The sequence below is a fragment of the Cynocephalus volans genome, chromosome 10 (assembly GCF_027409185.1).
Source record: "Cynocephalus volans isolate mCynVol1 chromosome 10, mCynVol1.pri, whole genome shotgun sequence".
NCBI classification, from domain to species: domain Eukaryota; kingdom Metazoa; phylum Chordata; class Mammalia; order Dermoptera; family Cynocephalidae; genus Cynocephalus; species Cynocephalus volans.
The window spans coordinates 81,534,861-81,555,781 of record NC_084469.1 but is presented as its reverse complement, the minus strand read 5'-3'; the positions used below and the strand labels follow the sequence as shown (position 1 = coordinate 81,555,781).

Genomic DNA, 20,921 nt, shown 5'->3' with positions numbered 1-20,921 from the left:
CCCCCCCCAAAAAATAGTAACAACAACAAAAAACCCCTACATTGAACGGGGTATGTCAAGTGGACACAGAAACCAACAGAAGAGCTCCTAATGCCCAAAGCAGGAACAAGATAGGCAACAAAATTAAGTAGCATTACATTATAATACAAAGTATAAAATAAATATCCACAAGTCCAGACTTGAATATGTATGATTGAAGAAATAAATAAATAAATAGGGGAGGAGAGTCCAATCTCCCTTGCAGAAGAATTCCAAATAATTTATACACTCTGCTCCCCACTCCTTAAATGCAGGCTGAACACAGTGACTTCCTGCCAAAGAATACAGTATGGAAAGGAGGGGAGGTGGAAATTAACTCTACCGTGGAGAAACCTGACAAACCCTACCTCAGCCAGGGGACTAAGGTCAGTATCAACAGTGATAAATCATGCTGACGGTATGGACTTAAAGGGCACCTTACTTCTGTGGTCTTACATCCCCAAATCCCTAACTCCAGTCCAATCATGAGAAATGTATTAGAAAAATTCTGATAAAGAGGAATCCTACAAAATACTTGACCAGTATGCCTCAAAACTGTCAGGGTCATCAAAAACAAGCAAAAGTTCTGAGAAACAGTCACAGCCAAGATCAGCCTAAGGAGACATGATGACTAAATATAATGTGGAATCCTGGATGGGATCCTGGCACAGAAAGTGACATTAGATAAAACTAAGGAAATCTGAATGAAGCATGGACTTTAATTATAATGTATTAATATTGGTTCATTGATTGTAACAAATGTACCATATTAACATAAAATGTTAATAGGGAAAATCACATGAGGGGGTATATGAGAACTATCTTCTCAGTTTTTCTGTAAATTTAAAACTGTTCTAAAAAAAAAAAAAAGTCTATTGAAAACAAAGTCACTTCCTCCCTGAAGCCCCCGCCTCCTCCAAGATCCCATGGGACTTGGCACCTCTACCATGGCAGTGACCAAACTTCCACACGCATGTCCCCTCTTCTCCCTAAGCCTCCCCAGAGAACCAACCCTGTCATCATTTTAGGAAAGGGGAATTGCATCTTCTGAGTACTGTTTTGGAGACAACATCCTGTGCTTGCATATAGATGTTCTGGTCCACTCCTGAAACAGCCTGTCCTACTGCCTCTTGCTATCTTCAGGGACACTGCTGTCTCCATAAAGGGACCCACAAGTCCCCTACGGACTGGTGTCCCCTCTTCAGAGACCAGGGAACACTTTGGCCCATTCCAAGACAAAGCTCCAGGACCAGAGTCCAGCTAACCCCCTTCTCCTCTTGACCAGCTTCCCTTTATCCCCTGTCTGGGGCCCTCTTTGTCTCAGTGGGGTTCAGCTGCTTAAGATCAGGACTGTCGGCTTGAGTCCGGATTTTTTTTTTCCCACCTGAAGCAGATAAGAGATTCTATTTTTAAAGTGCTCGGTTTCTCTCTGTCTCACTCAGGAGGTGGCTGGTGCTCCAGGACTCTGCTCAGGATAAATGCTCCATCTTTTGCTCTTCCCTCTCTCCTCAGCTTTTATGCCATCGCCAATACCATCGTCCCCCTGGTGCTGTCAGGGGAAGCTGGGCTCGTAATTCTTGCAGGGAAGGCATTAGAAAGAAAGAAATTAAGCTCAATCAAAGTGTCAGGCTTGGATTGTTTGTGTGGTGGGATGGAGGTGAGAGGAGCTTAATAAGACCTCCTTCTGTGCCTCAGTCTTTACCCCGCTTCTCCCCCACCCCCACCCCACCATAATGCAGCCCCTTCTGGATGTTAACCTTTATTAGGTGACAAGAGGAGCTAATCAAATAAACAAGTCCCAATATGAGGTAAGCCCACTCTGCCAGAAGCCAATCATAGCAGCAGCCTCAGGGGGATAGATGTGGCTACAGGAACACATACACACACGCAGCAATCATTTATGTCTTTGTAACACAGCAGCGCTCGCTAAGAGCTTTCCTCGAATTGTCTTCATGTTTCCCCTCAGCCAGTTCATCTCTGCTCAGGGTTTCTTGACCTACCTTAATGTTGCTGGGACCCAAGTTTATTCCTCCAGTGCAGACCTGACCTCTGATATCCATGGATCTATTTGACATTTACACATGATATCTCAACGGAACCTCAAATGCGACATGTCCCCAACCGACCTCACAAACCCCTCTCCCCAGATCTAGCTCTCCCTTCAGGGAGTGGAAATGTCACCCATTCTATAGCATAATCAGAAATCTCAGAGAAATCAGAGACCCCCCCCCACCCGGACACCTCTCTTCATCACCTTTGTATTGTAACCCATCACTAAATCCTAAGGATTTAGCTCCTCAGTATCTCTCAAATCCATCTACTGCTTTCCAACCTCACTGTCACTGCCTTAGTCCAGCTGCCTTTGTCGCTAAGCCTGGATGGCTGTCAAAGCCTCATCATTGTGCTTGCTCCACATCTGTCCCTTTCCAGGCCCTTCTCTCACCAGCAGCCAGCCTGGCACCCTATAAAAGTAAAGACAATCATGGCACTCCTAATAGGATCCCATCACTCCCAGAATGGAGGCCTAAACCCTCACCCTGGCCTACCAGGCTCACCATCTGACCCCTGCAACACCCCAGCCTCATCTTGAACTCCTTCCGTCCCCCATTTCAGGAGCAATGCTGACCCTTCCATGGTCCTTCCAGGGCTTCCACAGATCTATGGTATTTCCAGTCTTGGGGTTTTGCACATGCTTTTCCTTCTCCTGGAATGCTCTCCCCAACCCTCAACCTTGGCCTAGCTAATTCCTAACTTCAAATCTCAGCTCAAAATCAGACTCCCTCATGGCTCGTAATTCCCTAAGCAGGCATTTCCTACATAGCATTTATAACTCTTTGTAATCACGCAGTTCTGTATGATTATTGGATTCGAGTATGCCTACAGTATTAGCTTGAGGGCAGGGACTGTGTCCGTTTGGTGCATGCTGTAATCCCAGCATCTGGAACAGTTTCTGGCTTACAGTAGGGACTCCGTATCTGTTTTGTACATGAACAAATGGATCCTCCTAACAACCTTGAGTGAGTTTTTATTTTCCTGCTTCCTATATAGCCCAGAGATACTCTATAACTCACCCAGGTCACACATCTGTGTCAGAGATAGGATTTGAACAAGTTCTAGTTGCCTCTAAAGCCCAAGTTCCTGAACAAAACTTTGTACCGCCTTCTCCCTATTTGTTCATGGGACCTATGAGCCAGGGAAATTCTGAGACATCCTCCCTCCTGACCAGACACTGCCCACATAGGGGGAGAGTGTAACAGTCTATGAGGAAACCTGAGCCAGAGGCTGGGGGGAAGGGTAAGCAAAAATCCCACAGAGAGAGCATGTGCTTTTTTGACCACCCAACGCAACACATACACAGCTCCTCCTCTTGATCTTACTAACAATAACTAACACTATTAGTGCCTACTGTGTGCTTGGCAGTGTTTTCAGTGTTTTACATGTAGTCATCTAATTAAGCCTCATCCCAACCCTATGAAGCAGGCATTATTATTATTTCCACTTTTCAGGTGAGAAAACAGAAGCCCAGACAAAATAATAACTTGCTGAAAACTACACAGCTGATCAGGGCAGAGCTGGGATAGAACCCAGACAGCCTGGCTCCAGAGCACACATTTCCAGCCATCCTTTCAAACTGAGAGCCAACTCAACTGCATCTACAGCCTTGGTGAGTGGACAGTGAAGATGCCCCGTCCTCCCCTAGGTAAGGGGTGACCTTGTGAAGTAATCCTCTCTCCAGGGACACTGAATGTTGAGCCTAGTGACTCAAGAATGAAACTTACTATCCTTGATACATTCTGCAGATGGGATCCCAAAGGGACAGTCATCAGTTCCTGTTCCCTAGACCCTCCACCTCAAAGCTGTCCTGCTCCCTGTCTTTCCCTGAGCCTGCTTCTTTAGTGTTCACTTCGATTCTGTGGGCTGCCCGAGGGCACCTGAAGAAATTCCTTTTCTGCTTAAAATAGCCAATTTCTGTTCCTTGTAACCAGAGTCCTAATAGATCTCGGGGTTGAGGCTCAAATCAGAAGACTGTGGACTGGGGCCTTTGATGTCCTGTGGCAGGTTTTCTTACTTTTGGAAATTAAGCTGACAACCTAAGAAAAAGAGGGCTTCAGGGAGCTCAGTGCCCATCATGGGAACAACTCTAGAAGGTGGTGGAGGATGGGCAGGGGTCTCCAAGGCTGGGTCAGGGCTGCACAGCCCAGGGAGTGGGGGAGAGGGAAGGAAGATGCTGGTGCCTGTACTTAAGGGGACAAGCAGGCCCAAGAATGGCAGGGCAGGAAGGGACAGCAGACAAGGTGGCTTCAGCAGTGTGAAGGGCCAAATTAAAATGACAAGAGTCAGGTAGGCAGGCTCTCCAGAGGGTACAGTTTGTACAAGGGCTCTTGTAAAGCTGCCTTCATTATCCTTACGGAAGCCACACAGGCAGAAACATAGTGTGCTGCAATGCGCTGTCACCATTAAGGCAGAAAGTGAAGGATGCAGTCGCCAGATAGCCTCCCAGGCATCCTTTGGAGAGGTGAATGTGTTAGCCAACATGGGTGAGATGCTCCTCTCTCCCACAAAGTGAACTGATGCTAATTACACTTCTCAGACAATCTCCTCAGTTTTATAGGAGTAATATCCTTTGTATAATCAGATGCCATTATGGGAAATAATAAGAAACCCCATTCCCCTTCATTCCACTTCATCCTGAAAATGACACACAAACACAGAGGGAAAGTTGAGATGCTGATTCAGCAGACATTTATTCCCTACCTCCATGCCGTAGGCCCTGCCAGGTGTCGGGAGAAACTGTTTACAAAACTGGGCTGCACATCAAAGTCACGCAGAGGAATTGTAAAAATGCAGAAGCTTCAGACCCAGCCCAGAGGTACTGGATCAGAATCTCAGGATCAGGAACCAGCAGGTGCACTTCCCACAAGCTCCCAAGTGAAGGGTAGATGAGGTCAGAGAAGTAGTGGGGTAGGGTGCAAAACAGACCATGAAGGGCCACTATAAACAGTTGGTATTTTATTGTAAATGAGCAGAGAACCCATTTGGAAGTTTTAGCAGAGGAGTGCCATGATCTGACTCACATGCTGAGGCTGCTGTGGGGAGAACATATGTAGGGCAGCATGAGAGCAAGCCAGGAGACAAGTCAGGCAACTGCCATTGTCCAAGGGAGAGAAGATGGTGTCCTGGATCAACCGGCTGTTGGATTTATTTTGCAGGTAGAGCTGATAGGACTTTGCTGATGGATTGGATGCTGGGTGCAAGAGAAAAAGAGAAATCAAGAATGATGCCAGGTCTGAGCAACTAGAAGAATGGAGTTACCATTAACAGAGATGAAAAATACTTTAGTATAAGCAGATTTGAGGAGAGAAGACCTGGGCTCCATTTTAAACATGTTATATCTGAGATGACTGTTAACCATGTGAGTGAGTATGTGGAGTGGAGCGTTGGGAATCAGAGCGTGGGCTTGGGATTAAGGCTGGGTGGCCCTCAACTTTCTGTGCTGCCTTTCAATTTTAGATTGGAAACCCCCCTCCCCACCCCCCATCCCCCAAGCATTCACACGCCATCACTGATGCTTAAATGAAGTAGACTCCACTCTCTAACTTCATGAAGGGGATTTGACTTAGTTCTGATCAATCAGAGCCCACACTGCCTTTCTGTAGAAATAGATTCAGAGCTTGGCATGAGACTCCTTCAGAGTCAATGAGATACTGTGAGAATTTTGCAAATACTTCTGGAATGGAGGATTTGAAGCAGAGACAATGAAAGGGTTGGAGCTTCTGCAGCCATGTCATGACTGTGAAGAGAGCTGAATGTGTGAGAGAAACAGAAACCAGGTAGTAAACTCTTTTCAAAAAAAGAAAAAAAAATCACATATGATTCTGATACAACACATCTGTGGACTAGTACTTGGGAATAGCTGTAGTATATACATGGTCCCACATCATTGCTACTCATGTGCAGTCTGCAGACTCATAACATGGGATCTAGTTAGAAACGGAAAATCTCAGGCCCCAACCCACATTTAAGGAATAAGAACCTATATTTTAACAAAATCTCCAGATGATCTGTATGCAGAAATAAACATTATTAGGCCACAAAGACCTTGTGCTTTTCTGAGGGGAAAAAAAATCCACATTTGTGATATAATTAAGTAATAAAGCCAGGTTATATAGCCATTGGCAAAAACTGCCTTGGGAGCAATAATAATAAGTACTATTCACTGTGCACTTACTATATGAAGGAGTCTGCCCATCTCACTGTTAGTGGGCTAGACAGCAATGCAAAGAAATACCATCTGATTAATGGTATGTGACCTAGCCACAGTTGGGATACAGCTATGAGTGACGAAGAGCCTTTGAATCATGATCCAGGCAGCATCTCACAATTCTATGACAAAGATTAAGATGAGTTCTAAATTATCAGTTACACCAATCAGTAAAATACAAACATTTTCTTTTGAACCAATGTGGAAATTCTAGTTCCCATTTTCATAGGTATTATCTCATTAATCCTAACAGAATTTGATATTATTGCTCAACTCATTTTAACAAATGAAGAAACCAAAGCTCAGAGATGTTAAGCTCCTTTCCTAAAGTCACACAGCCAGGAAGTGGCTAATCTCATATGCATTCTCCCTTCTTTGGTAATAGCTGCTCCCAGGTAGAGCTCCCTCCTCCCACCCCCACCCACACCCCCAACCTGGCTCCATGCCTGGCCAATTAGCTCATTTTTTCCTCTGACCATAGAGATTAGTTCAGGGAATGCACACAACTTGTCAGTTTAATATTCATCAGCTGTGGAATGCTTGCTGGCACTGTGAGGGGGAAAAATGCTCTTTCCTAATGGGGAAAGTAGGCAAAGAGAATGTGAGCCTGTTGTTGCTGGAGTCAAATTACCACAATGGGGGAGCTAGACATAAATCTGGATGTGAAAAAGATGCAGATTTCTGATGATTTCTTTAAGCTCCTGGATCCAGCCATACCTGAATTCAATAACCCTTGGATATTTTGGTTCTGAGATATTTTGGGGGGTGGGTGGTACTAAGGGTAGTTTGAGTTGAGTTTCTGTCATCCGAAACCATAAGAGTCCTGAGTGCAGTGATAAAGTCAGCCTTCAAAACCAGCTCTGCTTCAAAGCCTGTTCTCTTAATCAAGTGCCATACAAAGGGGGGTGAAAGCTGATGGTCATGAAAATTGAGTTGGAACATATACTGATGTGGGAGGAAAGGATTAATGTGAGTAAAATAGACAACCGAGCCCCTAATTCTAATGTCTTATCCTTCCCTGTATACCACACTCCCTTCAGCCGGACTGTGGGGAAGCCAGGCCTGTGTTCTGCCACAGGACCTCCAAGAGCAGAGCTGGTGCTGGGTATGCGGTGATGGCAAGTTAAGTATTGTCGAAGGAATGTTTGGTTGACAACTCCAGGCTACCTGGGTGCTTCTGAGGTGGATATTTTGCAGTCTGAGGACATTTATCTTTTTTCAGCAGCTGTAGACTCACATTGTTGCTATTTCTGCCCCATTGCTGTTTTCTCCCATCCTGGGGAGCGTCAAGAAGCTACCCTCTCTCTCCTCCCTCAGACTCAAGTTCACTGCCTACCTCTGCTCCAAGCTGAATAACAGTTCCAGGAATGACATCCTGTCTGCTTTTCACCTCTGCCCCAGACCAAGGTCCTTTTTCTTCTTTTTCTCTTGTTTGTGTGTGTCTGTTACAGAATAAAATCGGTAAGAAAATTTCAATAATTTGCAGCTAACTTCCCTATCCCAATTGCCTGGTTCAGCTGACTTAAGCAATTTTAACAATTGACATTAACAAGTAAGAAGCCCACTCATTGGGCATGTGGCTGGGAGACCAATGTTTCAGCACCCACTTCTTGACATCATGGCTGCAGCCTACTTCCCTTCCACATTAATCTGGCTTCTAGTGGGTGACATGTTTAATGGCTCCTGTGGATCACGGCTCCCCCTGAGCTCCTGAGGAGAGGGACCATTGAGAAGATAGCTCTGTTCTGATGAAGCAGAAGTCCTGGGCAATGTGATTGGATGGCTGGTTTGCCACTTAGTCATTCATACATGAAGGGAGCCCCTACTGTTCCAGGCTCTCTTCTCAACTCTGGGAATAAAGTGAGGCACAAACTGACCAGGTCCCTGTCTCCAGGAAGAGAGATACAGTAAAAAAGATAAGTAGATAAATGAGTATTTCCCAGCATCAGAGCTGCTATAAGGAAAATAAAACAGGGCAGTGTAATAAAGCTCAACTGGTAGGAAAGGAAGTGGCTCAATATTAGACAGAATAATCAAATGGCCTCACTGAAAAGGTGACTTCTTAGCTCAGATTCAAAGAAGAAGAAGGAAATAGCCACACAAAGAGTGGGAGATGGAAGAGTATTCTTTGTCCCCAAAGGATCAAAGCTTCTGGGACAGGAGAGAGGATGGCATATTTCCAGAACTAACAGAAAGCCAGTATGAGCTACTTAGCAATGGAGGAAGACAGTAGAAAATGAGGTTTCAGAGGTCAACAGGGGCCAGATCATGGAGGCCTTGTAGGTCACAGTAAGGAGTTTCACTTCACAATGGATGGTTCTAAGCAGAGGATTCAAGTGGTTTAGTTTATGTTTTGAGAAGCTCACTTTGGCTACTGAAGAGAAAATGTATTAAGAAGGGTCAAGAGAGGACTAACATCACATCTCTAAGAGTTGGTTATCAAATGGCTTTTTCTGTGGGTTGGGACTATAAGGCAGGATTCTGGTGACAACTGTAAACTGGAAACTCAGACATGAAGACCCTAAGCTGCCACCCGGGGAGTCTTGCATTTCATAGACTTCTAGTTGGCATAGGACCCTAGAGGTTGTGTGGTGTTACTCCTTAGGGAACAGGCTTGTTTCTGCCCTGTGCCTGGATCCCAACTTCTTATGACAGAGACAAGGACACATTTAGGCAATCAAGAAAAGTAGCTGCAAAGTTCACAGCCTGAAAGAGCACCACTGTCATTCATATCTATGTGAGAGATTATTTAGGTCTACATGCTGGAGACCCTGCCAAGTAACTTTCCAACCTGGGAAAAAAATCAAGAGACTAGAGGAGAAGGAAGAAAAAGCACCAGACACTCAGATGCCATGTGAGGATGAGCTGGGAGTTTGCACCCACAGCTCAATTGGTATTGCTAATGTGCCCTCTCCTTTAGCTTCTTCAGAATAAGTAAATAATCTATGTACCTGAAATGAACTCCTTCAAAAAGAGAGAAAGAGAGAGAGAGTTTGGAACATTGCTGAGACCTAAATTGACCAACTTTGATCAAGATGAGTTGGTAAAATAGCAGGCGCCTCATCAGCTGCATTTCAACACCGTATTTGGAGCCACTCAGTCATTATAAAATCAACTGAACTTCTCAGCAGAAGTACACATTGGGGAGTTTATTTTTGAGTCTCTCTGAATACAAAGGAGAGCTTCCAATACAAGATCTGGGGAAAGCACACAGCTTCCTTTTAAGTGAGGAGGAAGAAATTTCCAGTGCCCTCTCCTTTGTTAGTAATTCCCTCTTCCCTCTTTGAAAGTTTCCCTGAAAGTGTGCAGTAATTTCTGATGATGGAAGAAAAGGTTCTTGAAGCTTCACCTGAGTAAGCAGGTTGCTGCTGGCTCGCAGAGCATTCCAGAGAACTCTTTGTTGGGCTGAGCTCCCAGCCGGAAACTGGGTCTGAGGAATGTAAGGATTTGAGGAATCCTTGATTTCTTCAGAGGAAACAAGCTGAGCCCACTCCACCCCCATGATCTGCAGCAGAACCCAAAGCTGTGTTGGGATTTCAGAGCTCATTCTGCTTTCAGCTAGAACAAAAACTCAGAGACCCTATGGCCAGCCATGAGGAAGGAATAACCAGCCCCCACATTGGCCAAGGCCCTGTATGGCTGCTATTCACACCTGGCCAGTATGCTGGCACCATTGAAAAACCTGCTGGGCTTCACCAGCTGACTGGTGCCATCTGATCTTTGTTACCTATCACCATAACTAAGGGCTTAAGCACCTGCCCATTGCCACAGACTTAATGGCTTGATCCTAGATTAAAACAACCAATCAACTAATACTGAATACTGTTATCAGATGCTAGGGGGAAGGGGGGAGGTGTTCCCATCCTTTAAGGAAAATAAAATACTTGTATGGTCCCTGTTCTCTAAAGTGCTCACAGTATGTTGGGTGTGCTGTAGTCAACTCCAGACATCAAATACAATAAATAAATGTAACTAAAATAAATGTGACTGTTCAGGGGGATGGTGAGGACTTAGGAGCACAGTGCCTAGCCTTCACTCCAGATAATCTCATGATCCGGTGAGTCCCATTCCCAAAGTACAGACAGTCCCCCACTTATGATGGTTCGACTTATTTTTCAACTTTCAATGGTGCACTTTCAACTTATGATGGGTTTATTGAGGCATAGCCCCATTTTACGTTGAAGAGCTTTTGTCTTGTAATTCTTCACTCATTCATTCAAGAAATACTTTTCATGCTGATTGTATTCCAGACACTGTGCTAGGTACTAAGAATGCAACCATAAACAAGGCAAATAAGCCTGGTGGGCCAGGCAAACGGACTCACAATGCAACCAGTACTTCCTCCATCCATCTGCCCACCCATTCTTGTGTTCACTCATCCATTCAAGGAACATTTAAAGAGCATCTATCACCCCTGACACTGTGCCAGGCACTGGGCACACAGTGAGGAACATGCAGATGAGGGCCCAATCCTCACGGAGCTTAGCATACAGCAGAATTGTGGTCAGGATGTGATCTGAATAGGAGGGTTCGGGTAGTTAGTAGAGGGCAGGGCCCTGATGGGTGTGGGCCAGCAAAGGCTTTGCAGATGAGGTGGAGTTCAAGCAGAGCCCTGTGGTCAGGTTGAAGCCTGCCCAGATTAGGCAGGCGTCCATCTTTGGTCTCTAACCTTGTACCCCTTCCCTGAACTCTTCAGAGCTCAGCAGGATGAACAAAAAACTCCCTAGGCTCTGGGCTGTGGCCACACAAGCAGAAGACCTTTCTTTATAATCACGAATCTCTGCTTCCTAACATCAGCTGCACTGTGTTTCTTCACTGCTGCCTGAAGCGCAGGAAGCCTCATTTATGCACAGCAAAGCATTTTCCTGGTGGGAAGACCTAGCAACAAATCCAAACACCAACCCATACCTCTAATCTTGGCCTCTTCTTCACTGTCCCTGCTCACTGTCATCTCAGGGTCACAGCTGGGACTTCCTGGGGACAGGCTGGCCTCAGAGTAAAATGAGAAAATGTGAGAACAAGTGCAGGTGCCTGGGAAGATTTCCTTGTCTGCCCAGGGTCTGGGAGCTCTTTCATGTCACCGTTCCTGTTAGAGAATGGGTGAGGGAGGAGGGACTAGAGAGGTCCAGGAAGTCCCCTGAAGGGCACTTTCATTGGCTGTGTCCATATTCTGCATTTGGGCCAGGCACAGTTTGTTTTGGCTCTTGACACCATCACAGGACACCTGCTCTCTGCCAGGCACCATGGGAGGCACTGGGCCAAGCAAAATGAGGAGGACACAGTTGTTACCTTGAAGGGACTCACCCTCTGAAGGGACACAGACATGCAAACAGGGCTCATGCTGGGGGAGCATGCAGACATGCAGACGGAATATTCATCCATAGTGGTCAATGCAAATATATAAGCAACAGGGATAGAGAAAAGATGTTTAGGGTGTAAAAGCTCCTACTCTTGTGACTGATGGGGAGCGGAGATGGGATGCGTGTGCAGGGAAAGGAAAGAACACAGGATCATTGTCCTATATCAACCATTCACATTCGCTTGCTCTGCATCTCTCCCCTCTCTGGTTTCAGTTTTCCCATCTGTTCAATGCCAGGATCCACCCAGATGTTCTCTTATGTCCTGTTTCCACAATAGTGTGATATGCCAGGTGTCTACTGTTCCTTACTTTGCTACCATTTATTCAGCACCTACTATGTCAGTCAGTGCTGAACATTTTTTAATACCTTTTTGCATAGTCTTCACGATTACCCTGTTGTGAAGGCGTTATTGTTCCCATTTGAAATGAGAAAACTGAGGTTCAGAGAGAGTGTATGTATCTTCAATGAGGGGCCCTGTGCAAGGAGATCAGAACTTTGTCATCACCCCTGGGAAACCCTTTTTTCCTCCATCCAGTTAGTTCAAAGGGAGGTGTGCGTGTGTTTTCCCTCTTGGCTGCCTTGACCTTCAGTTACATGGTACCACTGGCCTCCCCTAGAGTCAGCAATAAATTCCACTGTTTTGTTTGGATGCTGGTGGGGGTGAAAAGGCCACTGCCAAGTGCCTGCTGGGAGAGGGTGGCCGGGTGCCTGAAGGCAAAGGCTTAGATTCACGGACTCGTCAATCAGAAAAGTAAGACCACCTGAAAGAAAGAAACCCTAGACATCTTCTAGTTCAACCCTGCATTTTTTAGGTTTAGGAAAATAAGGATCAGACTTGGGGAGAGAGTAGTCAAAGGTCGCACATAGAGCCAGAGGCCTTGTGCAGGCCGCAGTTCAGGGTCTTTCGCCTTCCACTTGGTCCGCCTGGCCCCAGGACGCAACCCGCAGGAGCGTCCCGCCCCTTCCCTCCGCTCCACACTCTCCCCCACCACCACCTGATTAAGGCAACAATTAAGGAATGGGGTAAAGCTCCCTCTCCATCTGGGTAATTATGTTCTCATTAGGAGCCGATAGGCCCGGGCTATAAGCATTAGAGCTCCAGTGCAGCCTGTCAAGACGCTCCCAGCTCTGCCAATGGTGGGAGCAGCGGTGAGGGAGCAAGCGAGCTAGGGGCAGGCACGGGATTTAGTGCAACTAGGCATTGCTTCCCGGACAGCAGGGATGACAGTGACCCTGGCTCCCTACCCGCGGGGCTCCCTGGAGCACTTGGCGTGGTGTGGAAAACCCTGGTGGAGAAGCCAGGTCTGGGCTCATTGGGTCCTAGCAGCCTCCCTCAGTTCCTTCCACCACACCCCCAGGCCTGGTTGTATGCTAAACACTATGCAGAATAAGATACAGCCCCTACCCTCAGACAACTGGCAGGGGAGGGGATTGGGAGAAGGCAGAGTGGCAAGAGAGGCCACAGTCCAAAGAAGGAGGCCAGAGAAGGGGTGACACTCTGCCTATCTCAGGTGGGAAAGGCTCCCAGGAGGAGGTGATGTTTACTATTTAGTCAGGGGAGGAGGAGGCAACCAAGGAGGAGGAGCTAAGGAGAAGCCTTTAGACACAGGGAGAGGACAGATGAGGGGGTGGTCCTGGGACCCCTACCAGCTCTGATATGAAGGGGTTTATTTTAGATGAAAACCAAAGGTGGGGCCCAGATCCCAAAAGGCCTAGAGGATTCTAAGCATTAAAGGAAGCCACTGTGAAGGGTAAGTTTTAGGATCTCCCCCCTCCCTAGCTTCTGGTTGGGGCAGGGAGGTAGTCCCTATTGAGCTGCAAGCCTTTCTTCTCCATCCTTCTCAATCCCCAACGTGTCAGTTGGAGAGACTGGTTCCCTCCCAGTTGGAGCCCAATTTTCAGACAGTTTGACTCACCTACCTCTGACAGAAGTGATGCTCGCCCTCACCTTTACCCCAGAGGTGAGGGAGGTGCCAGGCTGCCACATTCCAGGCCCCAGAGGGCCTCTAACCTCCAAGTCCATGGGGAGAGCCATCCACAGCCCCACTCAGGCTAATGGGAGGCTCAGGCCCAGGATGAGGACAGCCGGGGGTACATGGAACCCCACATCTCCCCAGAGCCCTCTGGGAGAGGGACACCAGTTTAAAGTTCTCCTAAGTGTTTGCTGGTAAGGGTTGCACCACCTGTGGAACCCACAGAGTAGGAGGCAAGTCCAGCTGCAGATGTCTTCCTTCCCAATCAGTACCAGACAAGGCCTGGTGGGAGGATAGGGAGGGGCCTGTTAGCTGAACTTTTCAGGTCCTCAGCAGTATAAGATTTTGAGAAGGGGAGGAGAGAAAGAGCACTTCAAGCAAACGAATAGGAGGTGTGGAGGCGTGAAGATAGTAATGAGAGATGGGTTCACCAAATGGCAGAGGGAAGGGGTCAGCAGGTGGAAGAAGAGGCTGGAGTCAGATTGAGAAAGGTCTCCAGTGCCAAGGTCCTACGTTTGGAGAGGCAGGGACCCTCCCCCAGGAAGGGGGCTAGCTGGAGCCAGAGCAGAATCAAAGGAGAACCTCCCCCTCTCCTTCCCACTTGGGGCCCATTTGCCCCCACTGTACTCACCTTCCAGGCCCCAGAGCTGGGGCTGAAACATGAGGCCCAGTTCTTGCATGTGTAGGCTCCTCCCTGGCCTCCACCCCAGCCTCAGGCCTACCATTCAGGAGCCCCCACTCAGCTGCACAGGCCACAGCCAGGACTCACTCACGGAGGCAAAAGAACCTGCCGGTATCCACACCTTGATATTTACAGTCCTGCCTGTCTTTATACAGATGGACAGACTGATGCCCAGAGTGGGGACCTGCCAAAGTCACCCAGCTTGGACACAGCCTGGTGGCTCCACAGCACAGGCAGCCACGGGGACCAGAACCCTGGTGGTTTTCACCCTCAGTAAGAGGCGTGAGCTCCAAGGCCTTCTGGACACAGCTTCCTTCCCAACCTGCGGGGCCTGCCAGCCTCCCACCTACTCGCGGAGAGTAGGGTGCATGGCCTGTACACGCCTGGAGGGCTGGTTCTGCGGTACAGCTGCTGGGTGGAGCTAGTTCCGCTGCCTAAGGCTCTCCTTACCAACTGGAAAACTGCGGGAGAAAGCATTCTCTTTTAAAAATAAACAAAAGAATAGCTTTTCTTTGAAATTCCTTTAGGGACCCTTTTTCCTTCTCATCCCCACTTCCCTGGGAACTGACTGGAGAGTAGGGGAGCAGTTGAGCAGAACAGAAAAGCACTCCGGTCTACTCCTCACTCCCCAAGTCCCTACCTATCCCCTGCGGGACTGAGGCCACTGGGGCTGCGGGGGCTCCGCTAGAGACGCTCGGTGACCCCCTGGACTGCGCGCGGGAGAGACCCAGGGCCTGGGTTTCAACCGAGGCCGCACGCTCGGTGAAACTAACTCAGACAAGCCGCAGGACTAAATCCGAGAAACGTTGCATATTGTGCTATTATTACCCCCCTTCTCCCCAATCCCCAGGAGTTAATTAAATTCATCCTTGAATCTCAGGCCAGAAAAAAAATCTCTAAAAGGCCCCAGAACTAGTGGGACCCACCCTGGCGCGGCTCCCGACCCTCTGCCCTTGGTCGCCCACCCGCTTTCGAGCTCCCGACCTTCCCGTTGTCGAAGCGACCGGGTCAGCCTTCCAGACTTAAAATGAAGTCGTTTATTTCAGTTTTGCTTTCACATTATGTCCCGATACAATCAAAACTCCTGGACGAATCTCTTGAATAAAAGTCCTGCGAATGAGCGCAATCACAGGTCCTGGGCGCCTGGGTAATTCGGCGGGTGAACTCCGGATTCAAAGGCGGTGGTATAAGACATAGGCTGCTTCGGGAACTGCGGTGCGGACGAGGGTTGGGGACATCCAGGGACAGAAGGCGTGGGGAGGCTGCTGCTCAAGGCAGGCTGGTTCGGTCCTCGAATTGGAATTATTCCTGATGCATTTGGAATATGAAAAACCCAAACTTCGCTCCCAGGCCGGCAGCCGCGTCCGGCCTAGCAGGATTCGGCCAAATTTCTCACGTCTGCGTCAAAGCAGGCAGCACAGGCGAATGCAGGGCTGGCCCTAGGCCTGTCGCAGGAAGGAGTGCAGGGCCGGCTTTGTAATGAAGCCTTCGCGCGCTCGGCCTTTCTCTGATTGCTTTCTTCCGAGTCTCCTGCCTCTCTGAACCTTGTTCTTCCGCACCCCCAACCCCCAACCTTGCAGCTGGGGAAGATGCGGAGTTCAGAAAGCTGTTTCAGAAAAATAAAAGTCCCACTTTGACTTTATTGGATTAAAGCAAAATTAAATCTCGGGTATTCACACGTATGTTACAGAGGACGACGAAGCGTCCGGTAGAACCTCCTTGGCGTTTAGTGGAGCCACAGAGCACGAGGGCAATTGACAAGCATCAGAACATCAAGCAGCCTTAGATTTCACGATCACTCCGAATAGGACATAGAAATACGGAAATACAGCCAGTTAGTTCTTCGTGTACAAATGATATATATTTATATATATATATTTTGTTGTTGTTGTTGTTGTTTTTAAACCAGTCACCACTAAGGTGAGTCCTTTCTGGCTAACAAGCAGCCCAGGACACAAAGTATCTTCAGCTAATTAACTCTTCAGCAGTGTTTTAAGAAGAGCAACACTTGCCAAATTAAAACTACCTCCCCCATCCAAAAAATAAAACCCTTACCCCTCTGTAAACTAAAAAAAGAGGGGGGGGCATGTTAGATTTCAGTAGGCAGATGGAATCAGAGAGGGAATAGAGAGACAGATTTCACATTATATAGTGAAATACAAAGTTTCTTATAAATAAATTGCAGGGAACGTGAACAAAGGGGTAAGAAACAATGACAAGGCAGTCTCTTTCTTGATTACTGCAACTGGAATGAGGGAGGCGAGTTTATTTCTGGAAATGTGAGTGCGCAGAGCTAAGCGAAATTTACTTCTCCTAATAAGGAAACGGACGAAGTTGCCCGACCGACCGCCGCGCGCACCTTTGTACCCAGACACAGCTAGGGCACACGTAGGAAGTTGCAAGTCGTGCCGCTTTCTCGCCCTCGTAATTTCAGCCTTTTTCTCACTCCCCTTTCTGCCTTCCTCCTGCCTTGGCCCTCTCCCTGCCTCCATTCCGGCTATGAGCCAGTCAGAGGGGAAACACGAGGAATCCGGAGAAGGTCGAGTACTTCCAGCCCCCCATCAAGTTCCCCCGCTCCAGCTTGAGGTATGCTCGGTCGCCTTTCTCCATTTGGATTAGGACTCCATTGCTGGCGGCCTCCCGGGTCACGTCCTGGTCACCAGCGAAGGCTGAAATCACGGGCCACCCGTTTAACATGAGGCTCACCTGAGAAAGAGAAAGGCCCGCTTCAGAGGCGCAGCCTAGGCGGGTCTGAAGCAGCGGTGGAGACGCGGACCTCGCAGCTTGGCTAACAGCCACAGAGGACTGGAAGCACGGGGGTCGGGTGGGGAAGGATGAGGGACTTTGCAGGCGACTGCTGAGGATCCAGCGGGGGCCAAAGACCATACGTCTGGGTCTGCCCCCAAAACGGGAGTCGCCCTCATCATTCGGGTTTCTCAAAAGAGCGCGCCAAGGGAATCCCGATTGTGCTCTGTTACCCAGTTTAATGAACCCGTAGGTGGCTCTAGCGGCCTGAGATCTTTGGCCTCCCCCCGCCCCCCAGCCTCAAAGAGAAACCCAGGCAACTCCGCTCCTGGCTCTCCCGGGAAAACCAAAAAAACCCTGGACCCGCTCAGTCCCAGTTGCCGGGACACAGTGGAGACACAATTGGAGAAGCCAGGTAAGGCTTTTGGCTGATTAGAAATCTTGCTCAGAGCTGCACTCTGTGCTTCGTCCCCAAACCACCGGCTCAATTCCCGCCCCAGGTCCAGCCGCTCCCGCCACCGCCTGGTTTTGCCCTTGCAGTGGCATCGTCAGCCAAGGGCCAGGCGCCCTCTCCCCAGCCGCGCGTTCTCCCTTTGTGGTGCCCAAAGTAAATGTGGACATCTTTGGAGACCCGGAAAGCCGGCGAGGGCTGGCACGGGCACGGCTGGAGTAGGGAGGGAGTGGCACTATGCACCCTCCCTTTTCTCTCCACCTCTCACTCGCCAGGGCGCAGAACTGCTAGTTCAAAAACCCAGAGTCGGTGCCCAAAGGTACGCCACATGGGGGCGGGGGGCGGGGGAGAAGCCCTGTCCGTGCTGTTCAAGGCAAGCGCACAAGCCAAGCCGCCCGCAGGTTTCAGAGCTGGGGCTATGGGCGGGGAGTACTGTCGGTGGCGCTGAAGGCGGGGGTCGCGGGAAGCTTCCGGAAGTGGGAGCTGCTTGGGGTGCTAATAGCAACCCTTACAGGAAGTCCCTGGAGTCCCATAGGAAAGCCGGGGAACCTTTTCGGAGGCAGAAAACTCTCTGGGGATGGGAATGGGGATGTGTCCCAAGGGCCGGAGACAGGGAAAGCAAGGGACAGCCCAAGCCACAGAACCTTGAGACCCCGCTATGTGTCGCTCCAAGCAGCCCCGGGCACATGCGGCTGCCACTTCTGTCTCTCACCCCCATACAGCTCGCGCACCCCTACGGCTAGTAGCCCCCTAAGGGGGCCAGGGCCTGGCCCCGAGGCGGCGGCTGACCTGGATGGTCTGTCTGTTGTAGACTTTTACCACGTGGAAGTTAAAACTGTAGATCCCTTTGCGCGGGGCGATGAAAGTGCTGCGTTCTGAATCAAAGTTGTTCCCGATGTTCACTAGCACCTATAACGAGACGGGAACGAAGGGAGTAGACAGGAGTCAGTCCCGGACTGTCGTCCCCGCGCCTCCGCAGAGCCCTTGGAGAGGATCGGGCATCAGTCTTCCAATGCATGCCCCCACCCCCAGCCCCCGCCAACGCCACCACCAATCCGATCTGCATGCCTCGGGAGAAAGGAGCACGCACCTGGTCGAAGTAGATGATCATGGTGCGATTACTCATCTCGGACGGCTCGTGATTGGTGCTCCTGATGGCAGAGAAAGCCACCTTGGCGCTGCCGGAGCGCACAGAGATGCCCAGAGCTGTGCCCGTGGGATCGGACGTGGGGTTGGAGTCGCACACCACCAGGCACTTGCCCTCCAGCACGATGGGCTCCGTCTCATTCTGCCCGCGGGCCGGGCCGGCCAGCCACGCAGCCCCTAGCAGCAGCAGCTCCACTACGCCCAGCATCGCGCCGCCAGCGCCCACCCCGCCCCCCACCCCCGGGGCTGCCTGCGCCAGCCGCCCCCCCCGCCCCAGGCCCGCTCCAAAGCCCCCTCCTCAGCTCTGTGCACAGCTCCGCCGACAGCGCTCTGGACGCTACTGCTCTTCCTCGCACTCCGGACGAGCGTCCCCCCAGTGCAATTCTCCCGGAGCCCCGCCCGGGCCTCAGGGGTGCGGCGGCTGCCCAGCCGCACTTGGATGCATAGCCGCTGTTGCTCGGTCCCGGCTGTTGCCGCCGCCTCCTGCCCGCACCCGCCGCTGCCGCCGCCGCCGCCGCTCTGAATTATTGATGCACCCGACGCTGCAGCCGGAGCGGGCAGAGAGCGCGCGCCGGGCACAAAGGCGCGGACCACGGCCTGGCCCCGCCCCGCCGCCTCTCTGCCCGCCTCCCTCCACAGCCCCGCCCCCGCTCCGGCCTAGACTCCGCCCTCCAGCCAATCCGGACAAGCCGCGCTCCCCGCCGGGCCAATGGCGGCGCTGTCCGCGCGCGGCCACCTGACCCCGGGCGCCGTTGTTATTAGGCGCGGTGAGGCTGGAGGCGCGCGGCAGCAGGGTTGGGCTCTGACCGGGAGTCGACTCAGGGAGCGAGGGCGGGGAGCGCGCGCGCGCGCCCGCGCCCGGACCGTCCGCCGCGGCTATCGCTCTCTCGCTTCCCGCCTCGTGCTGTGATCTTGTTCAAGCCCCTGGGTCCTTTCTGTCCGCCTCTCTCGCCGGTCCTCAGGTAGGAGGAGACGCCTGCCAGGGTCTCGAGTAGAATCGCGGGGACAGCGAAGCGCCCGCATGTGGGCGTGCGGGGTGAGAGGGGAGCGCCCCCCAGCGGGCTCAGGCGCGCGGGGCCGCCGGTGCGTGGGGCCATCCTCGGCGTAGGGGCTGCGGGGCCGCCGGGCCGCCGGGCTGCAGGGCGCGTGCGTGCGCGGCGGGGGCGGGGCCTGAGGCGCGGCCCCGGGGCAGGCGCACGTGGTGCCGCTGGGAGTGGGCTGGGCAGGGTTCGAAGCCGGTGACTCGTTGAGGAAACAGGGCGCTGGGTTGTCCGCGCTCCCCTTTCCCGGCTAGCGGCCACGAGGTTGGAGCTTAGCCTTCCGCCCTCGCCGCCTCTCGAAGCACCTGCTCCGCTGGCGTTCATTCATTCATTCGTTCGTTCATTCACTTATTCAGGATAGATCATTGAACTGGTATGAAGTATCCGGCACTGGGCCGGGCTGTGAGGATGCCGTGGTGAGCAAAGACAGACGAGACCCGCCTTTTTGTCCCTTATAATCCAGCGGGCGAGGCAGTAACAAGTACGGGTACAATTACAATGGCGTCTCACGCAGGCTCATTTACCTAATACCGTTTTTCTGTTTTGCTCTTAAAATGTATATTTTGCATCTGTACTTTTTATTTACTGTGCACTTTTTACAACGTTCTTTACCCACGTGCACCTGCCCATTGTTGCCTTGGGTGTAGATACCAAATCTCGTTATTTATGGATGATTTTTCAAGGGTGGTTTTGACCCTAAATGAATTTTCGCCACATTCGTAGACTTAGAATGATACACACACGTAATCACAAACGTGAAAGCAAAAATACAGCTTTGCGTCAGGGAGAGAGGAGCTGCGGGGATAGCAAGGGGAAGGGCGCATTCCAGCCTGGGTGCGGGAAGGCGGAGACCTGAAGGATGTACGCGGGCAGTTGACCAGGAGGCGGCGGGAGGGCGAGCAGATCTGTCCAAGTCCAAAGCAAAAGCGCCGGCTTCGGGTCCCCAAGCAGAGGCGGGTGGGGATGCTGCTCACCAGGCTCCCGGCGCTCTGGTCCCCGCCTGGCGACCTTGAACCTGGCGTGCCCAGCCGGCCCAAAGTGGACGTGCGACCGGCGGCAGCCCAGCGTAAGCCTCGGGATCTAGAGAGACGTGGGGCTCTCAGGCAGACCCCTCTTCCCCTCCGCCTCTGGGCTCGCCGCTGGCGGGGTCTGCTGCCCCCTAGGGTATGCTCTCTCCCACTGGGGGGAACCAGCCTTGGAATCGCCAGCAGCCACGCCTGTCCGCGTCTACTTCTGCTTTGTTT

General features: G+C 50.8%; 1 protein-coding gene across 1 annotated transcript; it reads right to left on the bottom strand.

The window, feature by feature from the left end:
- Positions 1-16,803: 16,803 nt before the first annotated feature.
- Positions 16,804-18,845, bottom strand: CBLN1 (cerebellin 1 precursor). The gene is made up of 3 exons (XM_063112907.1): positions 18,582-18,845; positions 18,281-18,400; positions 16,804-17,001 (listed from the first exon to the last, which is right to left on the bottom strand). The coding sequence occupies exons 1-3, from the start codon at positions 18,843-18,845 to the stop codon at positions 16,804-16,806; spliced, it is 582 nt and encodes a 193-aa protein (XP_062968977.1).
- Positions 18,846-20,921: the final 2,076 nt, after the last annotated feature.